Source organism: Arachis duranensis, chromosome 7 (genome assembly GCF_000817695.3).
Source record: "Arachis duranensis cultivar V14167 chromosome 7, aradu.V14167.gnm2.J7QH, whole genome shotgun sequence".
NCBI classification, from domain to species: domain Eukaryota; kingdom Viridiplantae; phylum Streptophyta; class Magnoliopsida; order Fabales; family Fabaceae; genus Arachis; species Arachis duranensis.
Window position 1 is genome coordinate 6,913,390 of NC_029778.3, and position 18,155 is coordinate 6,931,544.

At 28.0% G+C, this 18,155-nt stretch overlaps 1 protein-coding gene across 1 annotated transcript; it reads right to left on the reverse strand.

Annotated features, from left to right (window-relative positions):
• Positions 1–176: 176 nt before the first annotated feature.
• Positions 177–4,252, reverse strand: LOC107496789 (endoglucanase 11). The gene is made up of 5 exons (XM_016118116.3): positions 3,751–4,252; positions 3,438–3,650; positions 3,026–3,226; positions 2,533–2,787; positions 177–1,047 (listed from the first exon to the last, which is right to left on the reverse strand). The coding sequence occupies exons 1-5, from the start codon at positions 4,057–4,059 to the stop codon at positions 382–384; spliced, it is 1,644 nt and encodes a 547-aa protein (XP_015973602.1). The 5' UTR covers positions 4,060–4,252; the 3' UTR covers positions 177–381.
• Positions 4,253–18,155: the final 13,903 nt, after the last annotated feature.

Here is an 18,155-nt window from a genome sequence, read left to right on the forward strand (position 1 = left end):
TAATTCTTAAATGAACCATTCACAGACCAATTCATTTAATCAATTAATTTTTGCTTTGTTGACCTTCTCTTATGTTTCAACTAATTCAGCAATATGCTAATGATGATTCCTTGAAGGATGCAACTTTTGACCAAAGAAAAAATCAGAGTAGAATTATGTATTAATGGCATGGACAGAGTGTTAACCTGTTGACTGTAGTACCAACAAATTTAAAAATTTGTTTACAATGAAATTACATTTGCAGCCACAAAAACTTAGCTAAAACATAAAAAATCACTCATCTATATGAAAAATTTGAAGACAAAAGAAAAGAAAAGAAAAAATTTTAATTGGCTTATGAGTAACATATGCTGTATTAATGTACTCTATATATTTCTTTATTTAAAAGGATGCAACCAAGAGTGAGTTACAATCCTGAACCAGTTTCTGGTTCTCTATATGCAATAACTTTGCAAAAACACCAACTAAGGGGGCAGTGTTATATGTGCAAGCCTCAGTTTGCATGAAATTGTTCCTCTGATCTTCAAAATTGTCTTGCCAATCAGGCCCTCCAACCAATGCACCAACAAGAACATTAGGGTTAGGTTCTTGGCTACTGTACCAATTATCATAACCTTGTGTACACCCTATGAACCCTTTATTCTCCTTGTATGACACAATGGAAGCACCTCTATGGTGCACCCTTTTAGGGTACCTTGGCCCATAGCCCACCAAATAGCTCATGTTCATTGGGTTTGAGCCCAAAATGTAATCAATTTGTGACTTAGCAAAGCTTAGAATCTCTTCATGATCCACTGTGCCACCATGACAATTTAGATTTTGGTTTGTGCTTTTGAGGAAATCAGAATACACTGAGAGCAAGAATGAAGCTGTTGAAACATATTGCATGTTGTTCCATTGTCTTACATAGAGCAATCCACCTGGAGTTCTTTGCACATTGCTATCATTGTTGTTCTTGTTTAGACATGAACATATATAGTACTCAGCTTTTGATCTATATTGCTCAAGTATATCACTATGCTTCTTGTGTTTTTCTTGGTTTAGGAACTGCAGCAAATACAATGAACCTATTGTAAGATTAAAAATAATTGTAACTCTTATGATCCATATGTAGTACTGAATTAAAATTTGGTGTTTCATGCACCAAGATAATTCAATAGTATAAATTTAATAGAAGTTATCCGTGCAAAAATATATTAAAATTTATATTATTGGATTGTCTTAGTGTATGATGCACAAACTTTATCTGGGTACTTAATAATATTCTCTATCATTGGACTAATAAGCCTAAACTCTTGAAATTAACCACTAATTTTTTATTTTTTTTCAAATTAGAAATTTGAAATATCTAACTTCATTTTTCTCATTGAATGTGTTCAAAGGTAGGTCAACAAGACCCAAGAAACAGGGTGGGTAAAGAGCAGCACATGTGAAGTTCTGAGCCATGTGTATGTAGCATGGTTCAATCAATAGTTTGATAGTTAATATTTTTTTTTTCTTTCTTTTTGTTTCTTGTGCTGTGAATTATCTAGAAATATTGTTCAATATTAGCAAATCTTATGTATGAAAGCTATTCTCCAACAATTTAGGAGTGATGAAACTCATTCCATCTGATTATAAAAATCAAAACAAAACAAAAATGTGATGTGTGAATCTTAAGTTAGCATTGAAGGTGGGCCACACAACTGCAGTTTCTGACCTCACAGTTTGATGGTATTAGCATATCAGTTAGATATGCCATTATTAATTCATAAGGTACATACACATAAAATGAAATTTATAAAAGAAAAATAGTCTTTTTTATAATGCAGTAATGTGGTAAATACTAAATTACTCAGGTGAAAGCTTTCTCTTGTTATGTGTATGAAATTTTCTGTTTATTTTTTAAACTAAGTTATATTATTATTATTGTTGTTGAGGCTATAGAAAAAATTTTATGTTGAAGGGTAAAGTGAGTCATTGAGCTACAAATCTAGGCTCAACCACAAGCCAGATCACTTTGATTGTAGTGTGATTCAAAGCAAAAGCTTTCAAACTCTGCACATGACATTGTTCATGTGTACACACTTTTTAGGTATTAGCAACCATATATAGATAATGTACCTTAACTAGTGTATACTCCACAGGTGACTTTTTTAAAATAAAGTGCTACAAGATTTAACCCCTATTTTTTAGATTAGAAAAGTAAAAATGTTAGACTAAGCTAGAGAGAAATAGGTCACTATTAACAGAAACACAAATACAAATAAAAGGTTTAAAATTTGAAGAAAAGTAGGATTGAAAAACAAGTAAAATACAAACACAGTTACACAACATTTGACTTAATTTCAATGCCTTGAAGGAAGAGACATCAGGCATTATCATAGAGTGATTGAAGGGAAAAGTAAAACACTTTTTTCTTTTGTTAGCAATACTATTTAAGCATTATCGTATTCTAAGTCGACAGATCAGATCATCGATCCACCCTTGTTTTACTGTGGACGAGTGATATGTCGGCTCAGAATACGATAATAAGTACCCGAAAGAATTTACCTTTGAGGCAAGGAGTTGAAGACCAGCATACTTAACATCCCAGCTGAACTCAGAAATGGACCAACCAGTGCCACCAAAAGAGTGAGCCTTTGAAATAAAGTACTGAAAATACATTTCACTGTCGGTGGCCTTGTACAGCCACATGGCTGCCCACAATAACTCATCCTTGTAACCACTCACCGACGCATAGTAGCTCTTCACCACTCCAACACTCTCATCATACTTCCCTCTATGCTTGTCCCCAAATTCAAACAACTGCACCACAACACATTCAATTCAATAGTCCCTTCAATTATTACCCTACTGTGTATGTATCCAGATACATAACATTGATTTTAATTTAATTACGTACTAAAAGTGATAATGACATATTATGGTACCTAATTAATGCAGAAAACTAAAGCACACATATATATAGCTGATTAATTAATCACTAGAGATTAGTTAACTAAATTAATTCTAGAGAAGCAGGATCAGAACCAAAAGTAGCTACCTGCTGAGCATGGTGTAGGAGTAGGTGAGAATAATGTGGGTTTGTGTTCTTGAACACAATTGAGGCTGCAGCCATGGCAGCTGCTGTTTCTGCAGCCAGATCTGAACCAGGTTTTTCCTCATCTATCTTGAATGCTTGCCTTGAGGTAGTCATGTCCTCTGGCCTTTGCCAACAATAATGGTCTGTGTCACCATCACCAACCTTCAACACCCAACAACAACAATCTTGAATCTCTTGAATCAAACTAGTCCAAAACTGTCTCAAGACAGAAATACAAAGCCAGAGATAGATTTTCTCTATCTACATTATATATACTGCCTCAACGTCTCTGTATTTTCTGTCCTGAAACAGTTATCGAACCGGAGGAATTTGAAGAGTATATATATGTGTATGTATATATGTATTAAGATACCTCTGCCCAAAGGACATTAGGGCTGGTGTGAGCTTTGATGAAGTAATCAGTGCCCCATTTGATTGCCTCCAAAGTGTGTTGAAGCTCACCAGCATCTGAAATGTGTTGCAAATATTCAATGGCACCCCATGAAAGCATTGTCACTGTGAAAGCCATTGGCAATCCAAACTTCACATGATCACCTGCATCATAGTACCCTCCAACCAAGTCCACCTTCAAAAGCAAGAACATATATACTTCAATTTTCAACTTGGGAATTATCACAAACACCTAGCAATCTAGAACTAGAAATTGGTGTAACTAACTAACTAACCCCTTGTTCTAGACCATCAGTGAGGCCGGAATGGTGACGCCAAGAGACGCGCTGGTTGTAAGGAATTCTTCCTGAACGCTGTGCCTCAAAGTAAAGGAGGCTCTTTGAGAGTGCATCACCATAATCAAAGGCTTGTTGAGCATTGGTAGTAGTGATGAAAAAGGTTGTTATGGTGATGAAGAAGAACAAGAACCAAAGAGAAGAAGAACAACAATGCTGTACAAGTACCAAGGGGGGAACAATCTTGGAATCTCCAAAACTACTAGTTTGTTTCCTATGATATTGATGATGATGTGTTTGTTCCTCCATTGTTGTTCCCCCTCTCCCTTCTTTCCCTCCTAAACAAGTTTAATTCTTTTTAGGAGTGAAGAAGGAAGGAATGGGAAACAAAAATGAGAAAATAAAAAAAAAAGTGTGACTTAGGATTATTCAATAACATACACTATACACCATACTCCTATGGTGTGAGATTTGAAGTGTGTTTGGAAGATTGTGATATATGTAACATGTGTATGTGTGCCTATAATGTAGGAGGGGTCTCTCTTCTTTAGCCCCACATCGATCTGAATGTGAAACTTTGGTATTTGTTTGTACAAATAAATTTGAAATTTCTAAGGCTTTGATACTTGGATGTCTTTGTTAATGCCTAAAACAGAAAATAAACCCCCTTCTCTTTTGGAAAAATATTATTGTCCCAAACTGATTTATTTTCATTGCTTACTAGTAAATGTTACATCCATTATCTACTAAAAAAAAAATTAAGACTTTTGTTTGTTTTTTTTTTTAACTAAAGATAGGGCGAATCGAAATGTAACATCTAGATGAGATCAATATAAACCTCTACATGAATATGAAGAGATTATATCTTTTAAAAATTTATGTTTATTTTTTTTATTATTGTTTGATATTTTGTTATTATAAATTTATTAATGTTATTTTTTTATGAAAATATTATACATAATTTATGTTTTTTATGTTTCGTTTGAGTTTTACAGAATAACGTCAAATGTTTGTTTTTTTAATATAAATCATGTTAGGTTAGTGAGTTTTGTGTATAATTCTAAAAATTCATTAGCCTAATATGATTTATGTCTATTTATGTTCGTTAGTAAATTATCACTTATAAATTAAGAAAGACGTCAAAAATATAACCATTTTCAGTTTAGGGTTATATAATAAATATCGATTTTTATTTATTTAGATAAAATGGCTGAAATTTTATTATTATGGAATACATAGTATTGATAATATAGATGTTAAAAATTATATTTAACGACCAATAAACTATAATTCAAATGGCATAATTTTATCATATTCATTTAAAACTTTTTTTTTAATTTATTCATTTAGAGGTTGCAGATTAAATTTGGTTTCTAATTTTGAAAAAAAAAAGATAAAAGTATATTTAATGTATAGTATGGAGCATCCTTTGCACGTGTAGTTTTTTTTTTTTCTTTAATGATTTGCTTGTGTATCACACTATCATCGAGAGTTCGACCTAAGGACCTTTGTTTTTTGGAAAAGTTTAGGGGACCAGCAATTTTATTGTATTTTGGTCAACATGTAATCAGTAAAAAAAATGAGCTATTAGATGAAATTTCACACCAATTTCACGTCATCAAATCATCATTGATGGCTAGTTGATGGCTACCAATCACAAATATTGCTAACCCTAGTATTGCTCTTGTTTTTTAATGACCAAGTCAAACAAAGTATTACTACATTTATAATCGAAAAGATTTATTCATTAATAATACTGTTACTTAAAAAAAATATTAAAAACTGACAGATTGATATCATGCAAAATAATTGGCAAAATCTCTAGTAATAATGTAGCTAGCTTCTCAGAAATTTTTGATAATCAAAATGAGTTAGTCAAAAATAGTTAGAATTTATTTATTTAATTTTTATTAATTATTATAATAATTAATAAATATTAAATAAAATAATTTTTTTGTTTATTTAGCATTATTACTGTGTTTTCATAAAAAAAACACCAAATTAAGTTAAACAAACAACATAAAAATTTATGCATTCTAAAATCAAACCATTTTAAATATATAAGATTTTTTATGTGTTATCAATCACACCTTTATAATAGTATTGTCTAAATTTTATATCAAGAAAATCAATAATAATTAAAATTTGGTGAATTCTAACCAACTTTTTTTAAATAAAAAATTTGTTATCTTCTACAACATATATTTTATTGTTATTAAAGGAATTTGATTGAGTCATCATAGCTAGTTATTATTCGCTATCTCTCTAACTTAAATGTGGATACCAAATTATGTAATTAGAATAAAATAATTTTTACAACTTACAAGAATTTTTAACAAAATTCCATTGTATAATTTCATCATTTTTTCCAAACTACCCTCCCTTAATCTTTTCCAGCAAAAAAAAAAATGAAACGAGAGAATTAAATAATCAAATATTCTTTGGTCACACTTGTGTATGATTAATAATCCCTTTAATTATTTACTAATATCTGCAAGATATCATTGAAGCCATAAGTTTTACCGTGAATGAAGGAACTTGACCAAAAAAAAAAAACTTCCACTATCCAGAATTTATTTGCCAATGATATTTATCCAACTATTTGCGGTTAAAATTTTGTGATTCATTCGCGTGGCTAATCTAATTCAAACTCACATTGATCTGTTAGAATTAAAATTTTGTGTATATGTAATCACACACAAGTTTTATGTCTAGTAGATTATTAGCATTGTTTAAGTTGTTAAATGGTTAATCCAGAGCAAGAAATGAAGTCAACAATTTTATTATAAATAGCTATGTATAGTAGTTATCTAAATTCTAGTTAAAAAGATGGTTAATATTAAGTATGATAATAATCAAATTTCTCTAATAATCATAAAATATATCATAGAGGATAATATATTCTTTGTTCATATCTTGATCCAATATTAGGTTCCAGATCCAAATAAAACAAAAAAAGTCCAATCTAAATATTGGTCTTCGCTATCAACCGATCTTTTTAAAAGATGTCAGATTCAATACAGACTCTACTTCTAAAAAGTCGGGTTCGAAAGATAGTTGCAGATAACACTTATTTAAATAAGTAACTACCTTTAAAATTTTTCAATCTACTTCCAGGAGTCATATCTCAACTTTCCTAAGATAAAGGACGGTTACCCACCTTAAAAGGTGAAACTACTCTAACAGTAATTATTGGTTCACCAGTCACCACTATAAATACGCAGAAAGTATTTCTAAGTTCCAATATTCTCTAAGCCTACTAAACTCTTTGCTGACTTAGGCGGAATATCTTTTCAGGTACTACTCTCATTCTTTCATATATACAAGTCCACTTAATGTTTGGATCTATCTTCCAAACCCAATTCACCAATTTCAGCTTATTCACGTAACACCCCTTATTTGAGAGAGAGTTAACTAGAATTTACTTTAAAATTTTAATTTTAAATTTATATAAATAAAATTAAAAGTTATAGTACAATTTTTACATGTTATAGGAATTGATAGATGGGAACTCCATTTTCTCATTGCTAATTATCATCGTGCGAATCGCGGAATATAATAAATCACATGCAAAAAAGGGTTGTTAAAAATTTCTAGAAGATCTCTAAAGAGATCTCAACACAGTTTATATTTTCACACCTTTAACTTTATGGTATACGAAATTCGATATTTACAACCAATATATTCGTCCGCACACGATATGTATTATAATGTAAACTTTTATACGCACTTTATTTTTCTTTGTAATATATAGTTTTTATTTCATTATTATTATTATTATATGTGTATCCAATATGCACCAATTTTAATCTGAGCAAAATATGGCACTTTTATGGCCAAAAGTTGGTCAATTTCTTGCATCAAAAGCGATGTGCGTGCTGCTTTCAAAGACTAGCTTGATCCAAGAAAATAATTAATTAAATAAAATTGATAAATATCACTTATCTAGTGATAAAACGATCTTAACTAGCTCATCAATGTAAGAAACAAAAATAACAATAGCTCCTAGCAAACAGTGGGGAGTTTGAAGAAAATTTTTTAACATAAAAATTATATAATGACATTTATATTAAAATAAAATATATAAATATAATTATTTTTTAAATTTATTACTAATATTTTTTTTTTGGTGACTAAATTTATTACTAATATGATAATAAAGAAATGACTATACGGATAAAGATTGTAAAAAAAAACTAGAATGATACTTTTTGAATTGTAAATAATTTAAAATATTCCACTTTAAAATACTATCTGCTATCAATAGATATTGACATTGTATAAGTTATATTTTCTTAAATATTAGTAGTTTTCTTAAACAATACACATTTTTTTATTTTTCATAGTTATAATTGTAAAAAAATTATAATATATTAAGATGTAAAGTATATAAAAAGAAATAGTGAAAAAGATAAATATTAAAAATGTATAATGTAACATTCTAATTTTTAATACCTCATGATCGTACTAAAAGTTTAGGCGTCATCTACTTCTACTCTTTTTAATTTCATATTATATTTATTTAATATTGAGTCTTCACGAATGTAAACTGAATTTTTAACTATGAAAATAAAAAGTCTTTTTTATTTAAATAAACCACGTAAACACACAAGCATAATCACATAATATATATAATACATACATACTATTATTCATTCCATCCTCAAAATACAAGTTGTACCTCTCTAAAAACTCAAAATAATAAATGACGACAGATAAAATCTCAACTAAACCAACAAATAGGAAATACAACACACACGCACATATATATAAAGTTTTGTATATTGATCGCGACTTCGCGTCAAAACTTTCTGAACCCGCACTGAAAAAAAAATCTGTAGAGGGTGAGAACATCGTCCTCACAGATTCTCAACAGGAAAAAAAATACCATCAAAGCAAAGAGATACTTGCAAATAGAAATAATTTCATTATAAAACAATTTATCCTTGAAATAACTTTTTGAAAAAGTTTTATAAAAAAACTTACTTTAAAAAGTCATAAAGAAGCTCATTTAGTTTACAAGTCAATAAGGTGAATAGTTTAAAGAAATTAAAAGGACCGAGGACATGCCTAAAAGGCTTTCTACCCAACTCACATTACTCACTCCCATCCAACTAATACATAAATTAGAGTAATAAAGCAACACCTAGTCCACCCTACCTTAACCTCCATCGCCACATATGAGAAACAACCAGCAGCGTTACCACTGCCAACATGAGGGATCTCTCAGTTGTCAAGCACAAATAAAACAATGCAAAGCATACACAAATAGAGAGTATAGATAGAGCAATTAAATCAAATAGCAGATAGAGACAATTACTCAACTAGACAAACCAAAAACAAGATCAACACCTAAACAATACACACAAATGCAAATGATGCATGCCTGTCTTATGGCTAATGAGCTCATCTATCGGTTATACAGCCAAACCCAATATATCTGGTAGTGAACCATGGCCAGTCTCTGCATGTGCGCATCCCCAAGCACAAAATTCATATTCCTATATCAAATGCATTGGGGGACATCCAGAAAGGTATAAGTGTCCGACTACATCTTGCGACGGAGGGTCAACAGAATCTCAAATTTCAACCTGGAGCAAGTGGAGCCAACCCACTGTATCTACCCAAGAAAAATGCGTAACTCAGATAATTTCTCAAATCTCATATCATTCTCGACCGGGAGCAAGTGGGGGCTAACCAAATACATCTACCCTAGGAGACTCGAACCAAATCTGGAGCAAGTGAATCAGTGCCACTACATCTACCCAGACAGGTATATCATAATCAGAATCATATTCAACATCAATATCATTATCATTTCACTATCAATCTCATTAACCATCTCTTCTTCAATCTCTTCTCAATTCATATTCAATCTTAATTAATCTCATTCATCACCATCATTCATCATCATAATCAATTTTTACATTCATCCTCTTCATACACCACTTCACACTTTATTCCTCTCTTTCCAATTCATTAACTCATCCCTTAAATTCTCGTTTCTAACTTCTATATCCTTAATTACACAGGTTCTAGACTCTTTTCGAGGTTTATAAAGGTTTAGAAGGCTTAAGAAATGGTTAAAAACTTAAAATTCACTTTTCAGAAAATAGGGTGGTCACATACACATGCACATGCTCGCATACGTATGAGTGTAAATTTTTAAAACTCGCGTACGCGGACCACCTTCGCGTATGCGGAAGGTTTGGACAGTGGAGCTCGCTCGTGTACGCATGAGCGTAAACGTGACAAAGTTGCGTACGCAGTCTATGTTTATGTACGCATGGCATATCAGAATGTGAAAATAGAGTTACACATGCATCGGATAATATCTACATATTCGCAGTAATTATCCGCATTCGATCTGAATTTTATGGATATTATTCGATCCGCAGAGCCATTGGATTTGATCGGATCTGATCCGCACTATGGTAGGATCGGATTTCGGATTTGGCAATGATATATGCGGATCTGTTCCGCATATCCGCACGTCTCATATATATTGCATAGTTTAAGAAAATAAACCTTAATGTGATATGAATTTTAGTGTACTGTTTTATGAATTTTATAATATCTTGTTTTTAATTTTTTATGTTGTACTTTAACTTAGAATAGTTAAATTTAGATCTTGTGTTATTATTTTTCTTTTGTTATTCAAGAGAATTTTTATTGATAATATTTTAGGAGTAAATATGTTTAAACAGGTGAAAAAAAATAGATTTTCTAGAACCAAAAAGGACTTTAAAACGATTCTTTTGAATTATGCGAATATACCCGATATCCGATTCGATCCGTGTGTAACCCTATGTGAAAAGGCTGATATGTTATAAAAAATCAGTTTTTCAACGACCCATATTTCAAACCTTGATAAGTTTTTTTACAAAATTTATTTTTTAACTATTTTTGAATCGTTGAAAAGATCGGTAAATAAATTTTTATAAAAATCTAATTTTGTAAAATTTTTCAACTTTGATGATTGAATTACAACCCGCTGAAATTGGCCAAAAATTGATTATTAACCAAAAACAGAATTTTCAAAAATTCATAAGCCAAAACAATTTTTCTGGTATGATATATTACTATAAGAGTAGGGATTAAAAAAAAAGCAAATTAATGTACCAATCCTTTTCCAACTTTTATGACCTCATTTCTCATACCAAAAGTTTGACTAATTATTAGAACAGAAATAAATTTATCTTCTCATATTTTTCGTAAGGATCGGATGATGAGGAGAAAGAAATACGACAAACCCCTGGAAAATTTTCCCAAAAAAAGACGAAACTCATGATGATTCTTAGTTACACCAATCAACAAAAGATTAGGGGTAACATTCAATTATGGGAACATAATAATTAGTCTCGGATCAATAAAAAGGAAAACATAATAATGATGGCACTTCATTATCAAATCTTCAATAAGTCAATATATAGCTTAATTGCCCCATTTGCCCAAAAGTGAACAGCATTATTTGCTCCTGCCCTTCCTAATTACCAAACAAATTTCTGATTCAACAAATAAAAATATCAAAATTAGATATTATGTCCATACTAAAAATTAGGGCAATTTACCATTTTAAAATAATTGGAAAAAACCTTTACCAGATTATAACAATTAGAAAGTTCATATCTTCATGTCTTGTTTCATTTTATATAGAAACCGTGGAAGCTTAGCACGGTTTCTAAATGAACATAAACCGTACCTACTAACCAGGTTTTATGTTGAAGAGTATTTGAATGTAAACCGTGGAAGGCAGCCACGGTTTATCCTCGGTGAATGCAACACATAGACCGTAGGAGGCAGCCACGGTTTATGAGAAAAATTTTGTGTGCATAAAACTTTGGAGGCAGCCACGGTTTATACATGAGCGACTATGTGAAGTAGGGTGGCTAATAGAAAATCTGAGGAGCTTTGTAGTTTATAGAGTCAGCAAACTTATTTACGTTTTAATACGATTTGAATTGTATTAGTATATTTTTATTTTTTAATCAATTTAATTTTATATAAATAATTAGAATTTTAAATTATAAAATTTGTATTAGTTTGTAATTTAAAATTTAAATAGACATAATTTAAATTAATAATTTATAAAATTGTATGTATTTGTATTATTGTACTCATATGATTTATTTTACTATTGTATTCATATGAATATTTGTAACTAACTATAACTAACTATAAGTTTATAAATATGATACTATATAAATCAATGATATCTGTAAACTTATAGTTAGTTATCGTAATTGTGTAAAGTAAAGTACTTTACAAGAATATTTATTGAAACTAATATGTTAATTATTTATATACTTAATCTGGACACTATAATTTCGCATTAAGATAAAAGAAAAATTATTAAAATTATCATGGCTTATTATAATCAACTACTATTAATATTATTGCACATCATTCAGCCACTATATTTATAATTCAATGATTATAATGTAATTTGAAGTATTTCAAAGTCAAAATACATGATATAAAACATCCAATACAATTACATTGTGAACTTTACACATATATGTACTAATATCTCAAAAACTCAGTCAAAGATCAATAGGCATATTTAACGATTGTCACTGAAGTTATTACATATAATTCAAAAATTAAATTATACCACTCAATGGTATTATCACATCCTTGTAAAGTACTTTATTTTACACAATTACAATAACTAACTATAATTTTACACATATCATTGATTTATATAGTATCATATTTGTAAACTTATAGTTAGTTATAATTAGTTTCAAATATTCATATGAATACAATAATACGAATACATACAATTTTATAAATTATTAATTTAAATTATGTCTATTTAAATTTTAAATTACAAACTAATACAAATTTTATAATTTAAAATTCTAATTATTTATATAAAATTAAATTGATTAAAAAATAAAAATATACTAATACAATTCAAATCGTATTAAAACGTAAATAAGTTTGCTGACTCCATAAACCACAAAGCTCCTCGAATTCTCTCTCAGCTACCCTACTTCACATAGCCACTCATGCATAAACCGTGGCTGCCTCCAAGGTTTTATGCACACAAAATCTTCCTCATAAACCGTGGCTGCCTTCCATGGTTTATGTATTGCATTCACTGAGGGTAAACCGTGGCTACTTTCCACGGTTTATATTCAAATACTCTTCAACATAAAACCTGGCTAGTAAGCACGGTTTATGTTCATTTAGAAACCATACTAAACTCCCACAGTTTTTATATAAAATGAAACAAGACATAAAGGTATGAATTTTTCAATTGTTGTAATTTGGTAAAGGTTTCTCCCAATACCTATATAAAACTATTTTTATTAAGTTAATCCTATATAGCTGACTATTGTAACAGTCACGTGATAATAATTTTACAGACAAGAAAAAAGTTTAGTGTTTATGTTAGAGAATATAAAATTTATTTAATGAATAAATATATTGGTAATGAGACCAACACAAGAACAATAAATATATTAATAATAAATGTGTTAATAAAAAATTATATACATAAAAAATTATTTATATTAATTATTATATATTTATGTATAAATATATATTTTAACGTGTATTTATATATATTTTTATAAATAATTAATTTAATAATTAATTTTTAATATACACATAACAATATTATTGTAATAAACATATATATCATTAAACTAGTCCACCAAAATAAACTCACTCTTGTCATTTTATGAGTAAACTTGTCACATCATTGCATCTGTTGACTTAGTAATTAAAGCCATAAAAAGTGATAATTAATTAAGATTAAAGGTTAATTAATTAGATCTAAAAATTAAAAAGTGGACGGATCATATATTATTTCTTATTAAAAGTAGCGGTCCATTCACCTATAATTCGCTCCAATTCCTCTATAAAAACTGTAATTTAGTTTCATCTTAACTAATTATTAAGACAACGTTGAATCTATAGATAGAGGAAATTACATAGATATATAAAAATTATTATTATTATTATTTACACAATATATATAGTACTTAATTATTTTTAATTTTTAATTTTTCACACCGACATGTATAGTACCTGTAGCTATATATGCAATACACGTGTTCCAAATTTGAAGCTCACGTTGTTTTCTTTGTTCTTCTTAATGCCTGGTTTACATCAATCCATTTAAACATCGCTCTCATATATCAGATACAAAAATATTATTTATATCTATGGGAGCTAATAACTCTTTAAATACAAAATTTGATATTTCTTCTCTCTAGCTACTTAATTACTTCTTATTATTTTTCTTTCTCCTTTCCCTTAGTCTCTGATCTTCTTTTAAAGCTAGTGATGTTACAGCTTACATTTAGTATTATTGTATCAAATTTGTTTATTAAATTATTAATTGGGAAAGTTTAGGGGCCAGCAATTCTATTGAATTTTGGCCAGCATGTAACCAGCAGAAAAAGGTGAGCCATTGGATAAAATCTCACACCAATTTCACACCATCAAATCATCATTGATGGCTAGTTGATGGCTAACAATCACAAAAGTTGCTGGCTCCCTAGCATTACTCTTATTAATTTATTGCCTGTAAATTTTGTTACTCTTATTTTATACGATGAATTTTATTAGAACAAAAGTTGGCTAAATCCAAATACGAATTATGCTAGAGTTAATTATTATAAATAGATAGATTAATTACAATCCTAATTGAAAGTGATTATAATAGTAATTAATTGAATAATAAAATGATAAAACTTAAATATAATTTTAGTTAAACAAAATAACTTAAAATTTAAGATAAAACTTTAATTATTATGTATCTCTAAGAGCTTAAAATTTAAGATAAAAGTTTATTAGTTTATGAATTGTTTAATAATAGATAATCAATTTTAAATTTTATCATTTAAAAATTATTTAAATGCATGAATCTACACGGATCATTAGCCTCTTACAAATGACAAAGATTCAATGTATTCATGGCACAAATTAAAGAAAAATTAAACAAGAAGTTTATTAGAAAAGGTCTTGTACACAAAAGAAAAAAGGACTTAACACCGTCTCTATTAGAAAACTCATCCCAGTTTTTATTTATGGTCTACCTGTGATAAAAAGTAACTTTACATCAGCTTTTGCGTCATAAACAGTAAGTAAAAACTCAAAACATCTCTCTCTTCTCCATTAGGAGGAACTAACTTTAATCCCTATTGTGGTCCCACTTAATTAATTAATTAAAATACTTAAAATTAATGTAATTAATTTTTTCAACAATGTAATTTAAATATTTAAATTTAAAAATAATTTACTATTAAAAGATATAAATATTAACTAAATTCATATATAACAATAATACGCAATATATAATTCGGGGTTACACTAATTTATAAAATTACTTAATATTGATTATGATGTAAATAATTAATATAAATTATTAATTAAATAAAAATTTAATTATTTAATCTAATTAATTATTATAATGATTAATAACTTAATTATAATTTAATTACTTAATTAATTATTAATTAAATAATTAATATAAATTATTAATTAAATAAAAATATCAATATTTAATATAGTTAGTTATTATAATTATTATTGAATTAATTATTTAATTAATTAATATTTTTTATAATTATTTATTTTTTATTTGACTTGCTATTTGACAAGTTTAGGCTGGTTAACGGGAGTCCACTCCAACGTTATAACTCTTTTTTTTTCTGATAAAACAGTAGCAGAGCTCCAAAATTTGGCCCGTTAGAAAGGTTTTGGTTAGAAGTCAGTGCTTAATATCATTTCCAAAAAATGTTAATATAATTATTACTTCTACATATGTATATATATCGAAGTATTTAATTATGCATGCTAATTAAGTACTAATCATCATATCACATACATAAAGCGTATGGTAATAATTATATTATTGTTAGTATCTAGCTTTCACACCGTGACAACAGAGTTTATCTAAATATCTATATTAAAACTCTGATGTTAATTAAACTATGCTTTGCACTTAGGTATCTTAATCGAGAGACTTGCTTTCACTGACCTAATAGTTGGCTTATCTGTTAATCTGTTACGTTCAACACTAATCATCATCACAGAATAGAACAAATTAAAATCCGATCCTAACATTAAAATCACGTTCCTACTAAAATTTTCAATTCTGGGGAACTTTTAGCATCATTACGTACATTAGAGTAAGATTAAATGTAGTCCTTTCTAACAATTAACTTCTTTAACACTGATTATTTTTCTTAAAAGTATAATTCCCTTGTTATACAGCAATAAACCATTATTAGTGATTGATAAGCAAGTTATTATATATTTAATTATTTACATATATACACAAATAGGCAAATATTGTTTTTCATATTTACTTTATTCATAAATATAGAGAATTAAATTTTAATTAGTCAGTATTAATTAATTTTTTAAAATAATTCTTTAATCTGCACATTTTGGAGGAACTAGGATTTACGATCAAAATTTAAAATTTAAAATTTACGATTTAAAATTTAGAATAAAAAAATTTTGTAAAAAGATTAGCTGTAAAATAGTTAGTTCCCTAATTTAACTCGTGGTTAATATTTTTTTATCCTTAACTAGTTAACTTTAAATTCAAATCAAATTAAGGGTCCATTATTTGGATAGGTTTCATAAGTTTTTTTTTAACTTATAAAAAGGTATAATATTAATGTCTAGTATAATTTTTAAAATTGAATTGTAACCTTCTAAAAAGATATTCTAGTATTTATACAGAAATTTAAAAAATGACTTCTTTTATAATAATTTTTTTTATCACTCTTCTCTTAAAATAAACACTTTTAAAATTAAAAAACTAAATACAAAATAATTTATTTATAATTTACTTTTTAATATAAATATTTATTATTTAAATTATTTTTAAAAAAAGTTTAATTAAACTATTTATTCAAACAAGCCTTAAATTCGTGTAAAACATGAATATGAATTTCAAACGTTAGGTTTTCTAACTTTTATTCTCTTAACAAAATTTCTACTACTTATGAAAATGCTTATTATTCGCAATTTATTTTAACAATCCTTTCCTTATTACTGCTTTATAATAAAAAAAAAAAAAAACATAGTTGACACAATTTATTTAACCGATTAATTATTCGAAGAATTCGAGATATATTTAGAGTATATAAATTAAAGTTGAGTGGTATATAGCCAAAGGTGCACCCAATTCATGAAGCACCGACGAATAATGCTAAATATTACATGAAATTGTGTCCATATCTCAATTACTTTTATTAAGACATTATATATATACACCAACCCATTTAGAATTAATTAAATACAGTGTCTTACGTGTGGACCAATCCGGAATAATTAATAAAGTTCCACTTCCACAACCACAAAGTCACATTATGCATAATACTAATAATAATGAACAAAAAGTCTCGAATAATCCTAGTACTAATCAAAATCAATTGATGTTTATTAGCTACAAATAATCCAAAAATATAATATACTTAGCTATCAATATGATTTAGTTAATTTATCAAATTAATTAGGGTTCATTTTGTTCTCTGTGTTTATATAAGGTGATGACGAGGAACATTCGAAATTGGTCCACCACGTATATTAAGGTACGGATTTTAAATGTTAGCTGCATTATTATTGTTATTTCTCAAAAATAATTATGCGGGACACGAAACTTTATGAATAATTTTGGGAGAAAATATATATAGTAGTCGGTGATATAGTTTAATTTCTTGCTCAAAATATATATGTAGGGCAATGCAAATCTGATCAGTATTATCACGTCTAACTTGTGGCCCAACTTTATGAATTCACCTTTGACTGATTAATATGAACAACATAGATCTTTAAGTAAAAAAATTAATTGTTTTAAAATTAAGATAGTGAAGCATATATTTTATAAAAATTATAAATTTAATGATAATTAATTATTTATTTTATTATTTTATGAATTTTTTTTAATTTAGAGGATCTAAAGTCAATTAATATATAGATGAAAAATTAATAAAATAATAATTTAACCTTAATATAATTAATGTAGGTATATTATGCAAATGCAATGGCACATGCCAAATTGAAGTGATTTTATTATATATATATAACTTTTAGAAAATGATAATGGGTGCATGATGAGGGCATAATGCAGCACTTGTGACAAAAAGGTGTCATTATATGGATGAGGACACTCTGAGAAATCATAACATGAAACCAAAAACATATCCTCTCAAGGAAACAAGAAAATAGATTTGTTTCTAGCTATAATCTTATCCTCTTTACTCCACAACAACTCAAAATATTTCTTTTATGATATTTTTCTAGTTTAGTAGAACAAATATTAATTTATTATAGACCTAAATTTTGTTTATAAATTTGTTGTTAGTCAATAAATTATTAATATTAACAAAAAAAAAATTTAAACTCTTAACAATTGGTTAAGGGGACAAATC

Excerpts from the sequence above, each read along its gene's own strand:
- LOC107496789 (XM_016118116.3), bottom strand. The coding sequence starts at position 4,059 with ATGGAGGAACAAACACATCATCATCAATATCATAGGAAACAAACTAGT. Across the intron at positions 3,651-3,750 it reads CTGATGGTCTAGAACAAGGG|GTGGACTTGGTTGGAGGGTA; the intron begins GTTAGTTAGTTA and ends TTGCTTTTGAAG. Across the intron at positions 3,227-3,437 it reads CTAATGTCCTTTGGGCAGAG|GTTGGTGATGGTGACACAGA; the intron begins GTATCTTAATAC and ends TGGGTGTTGAAG.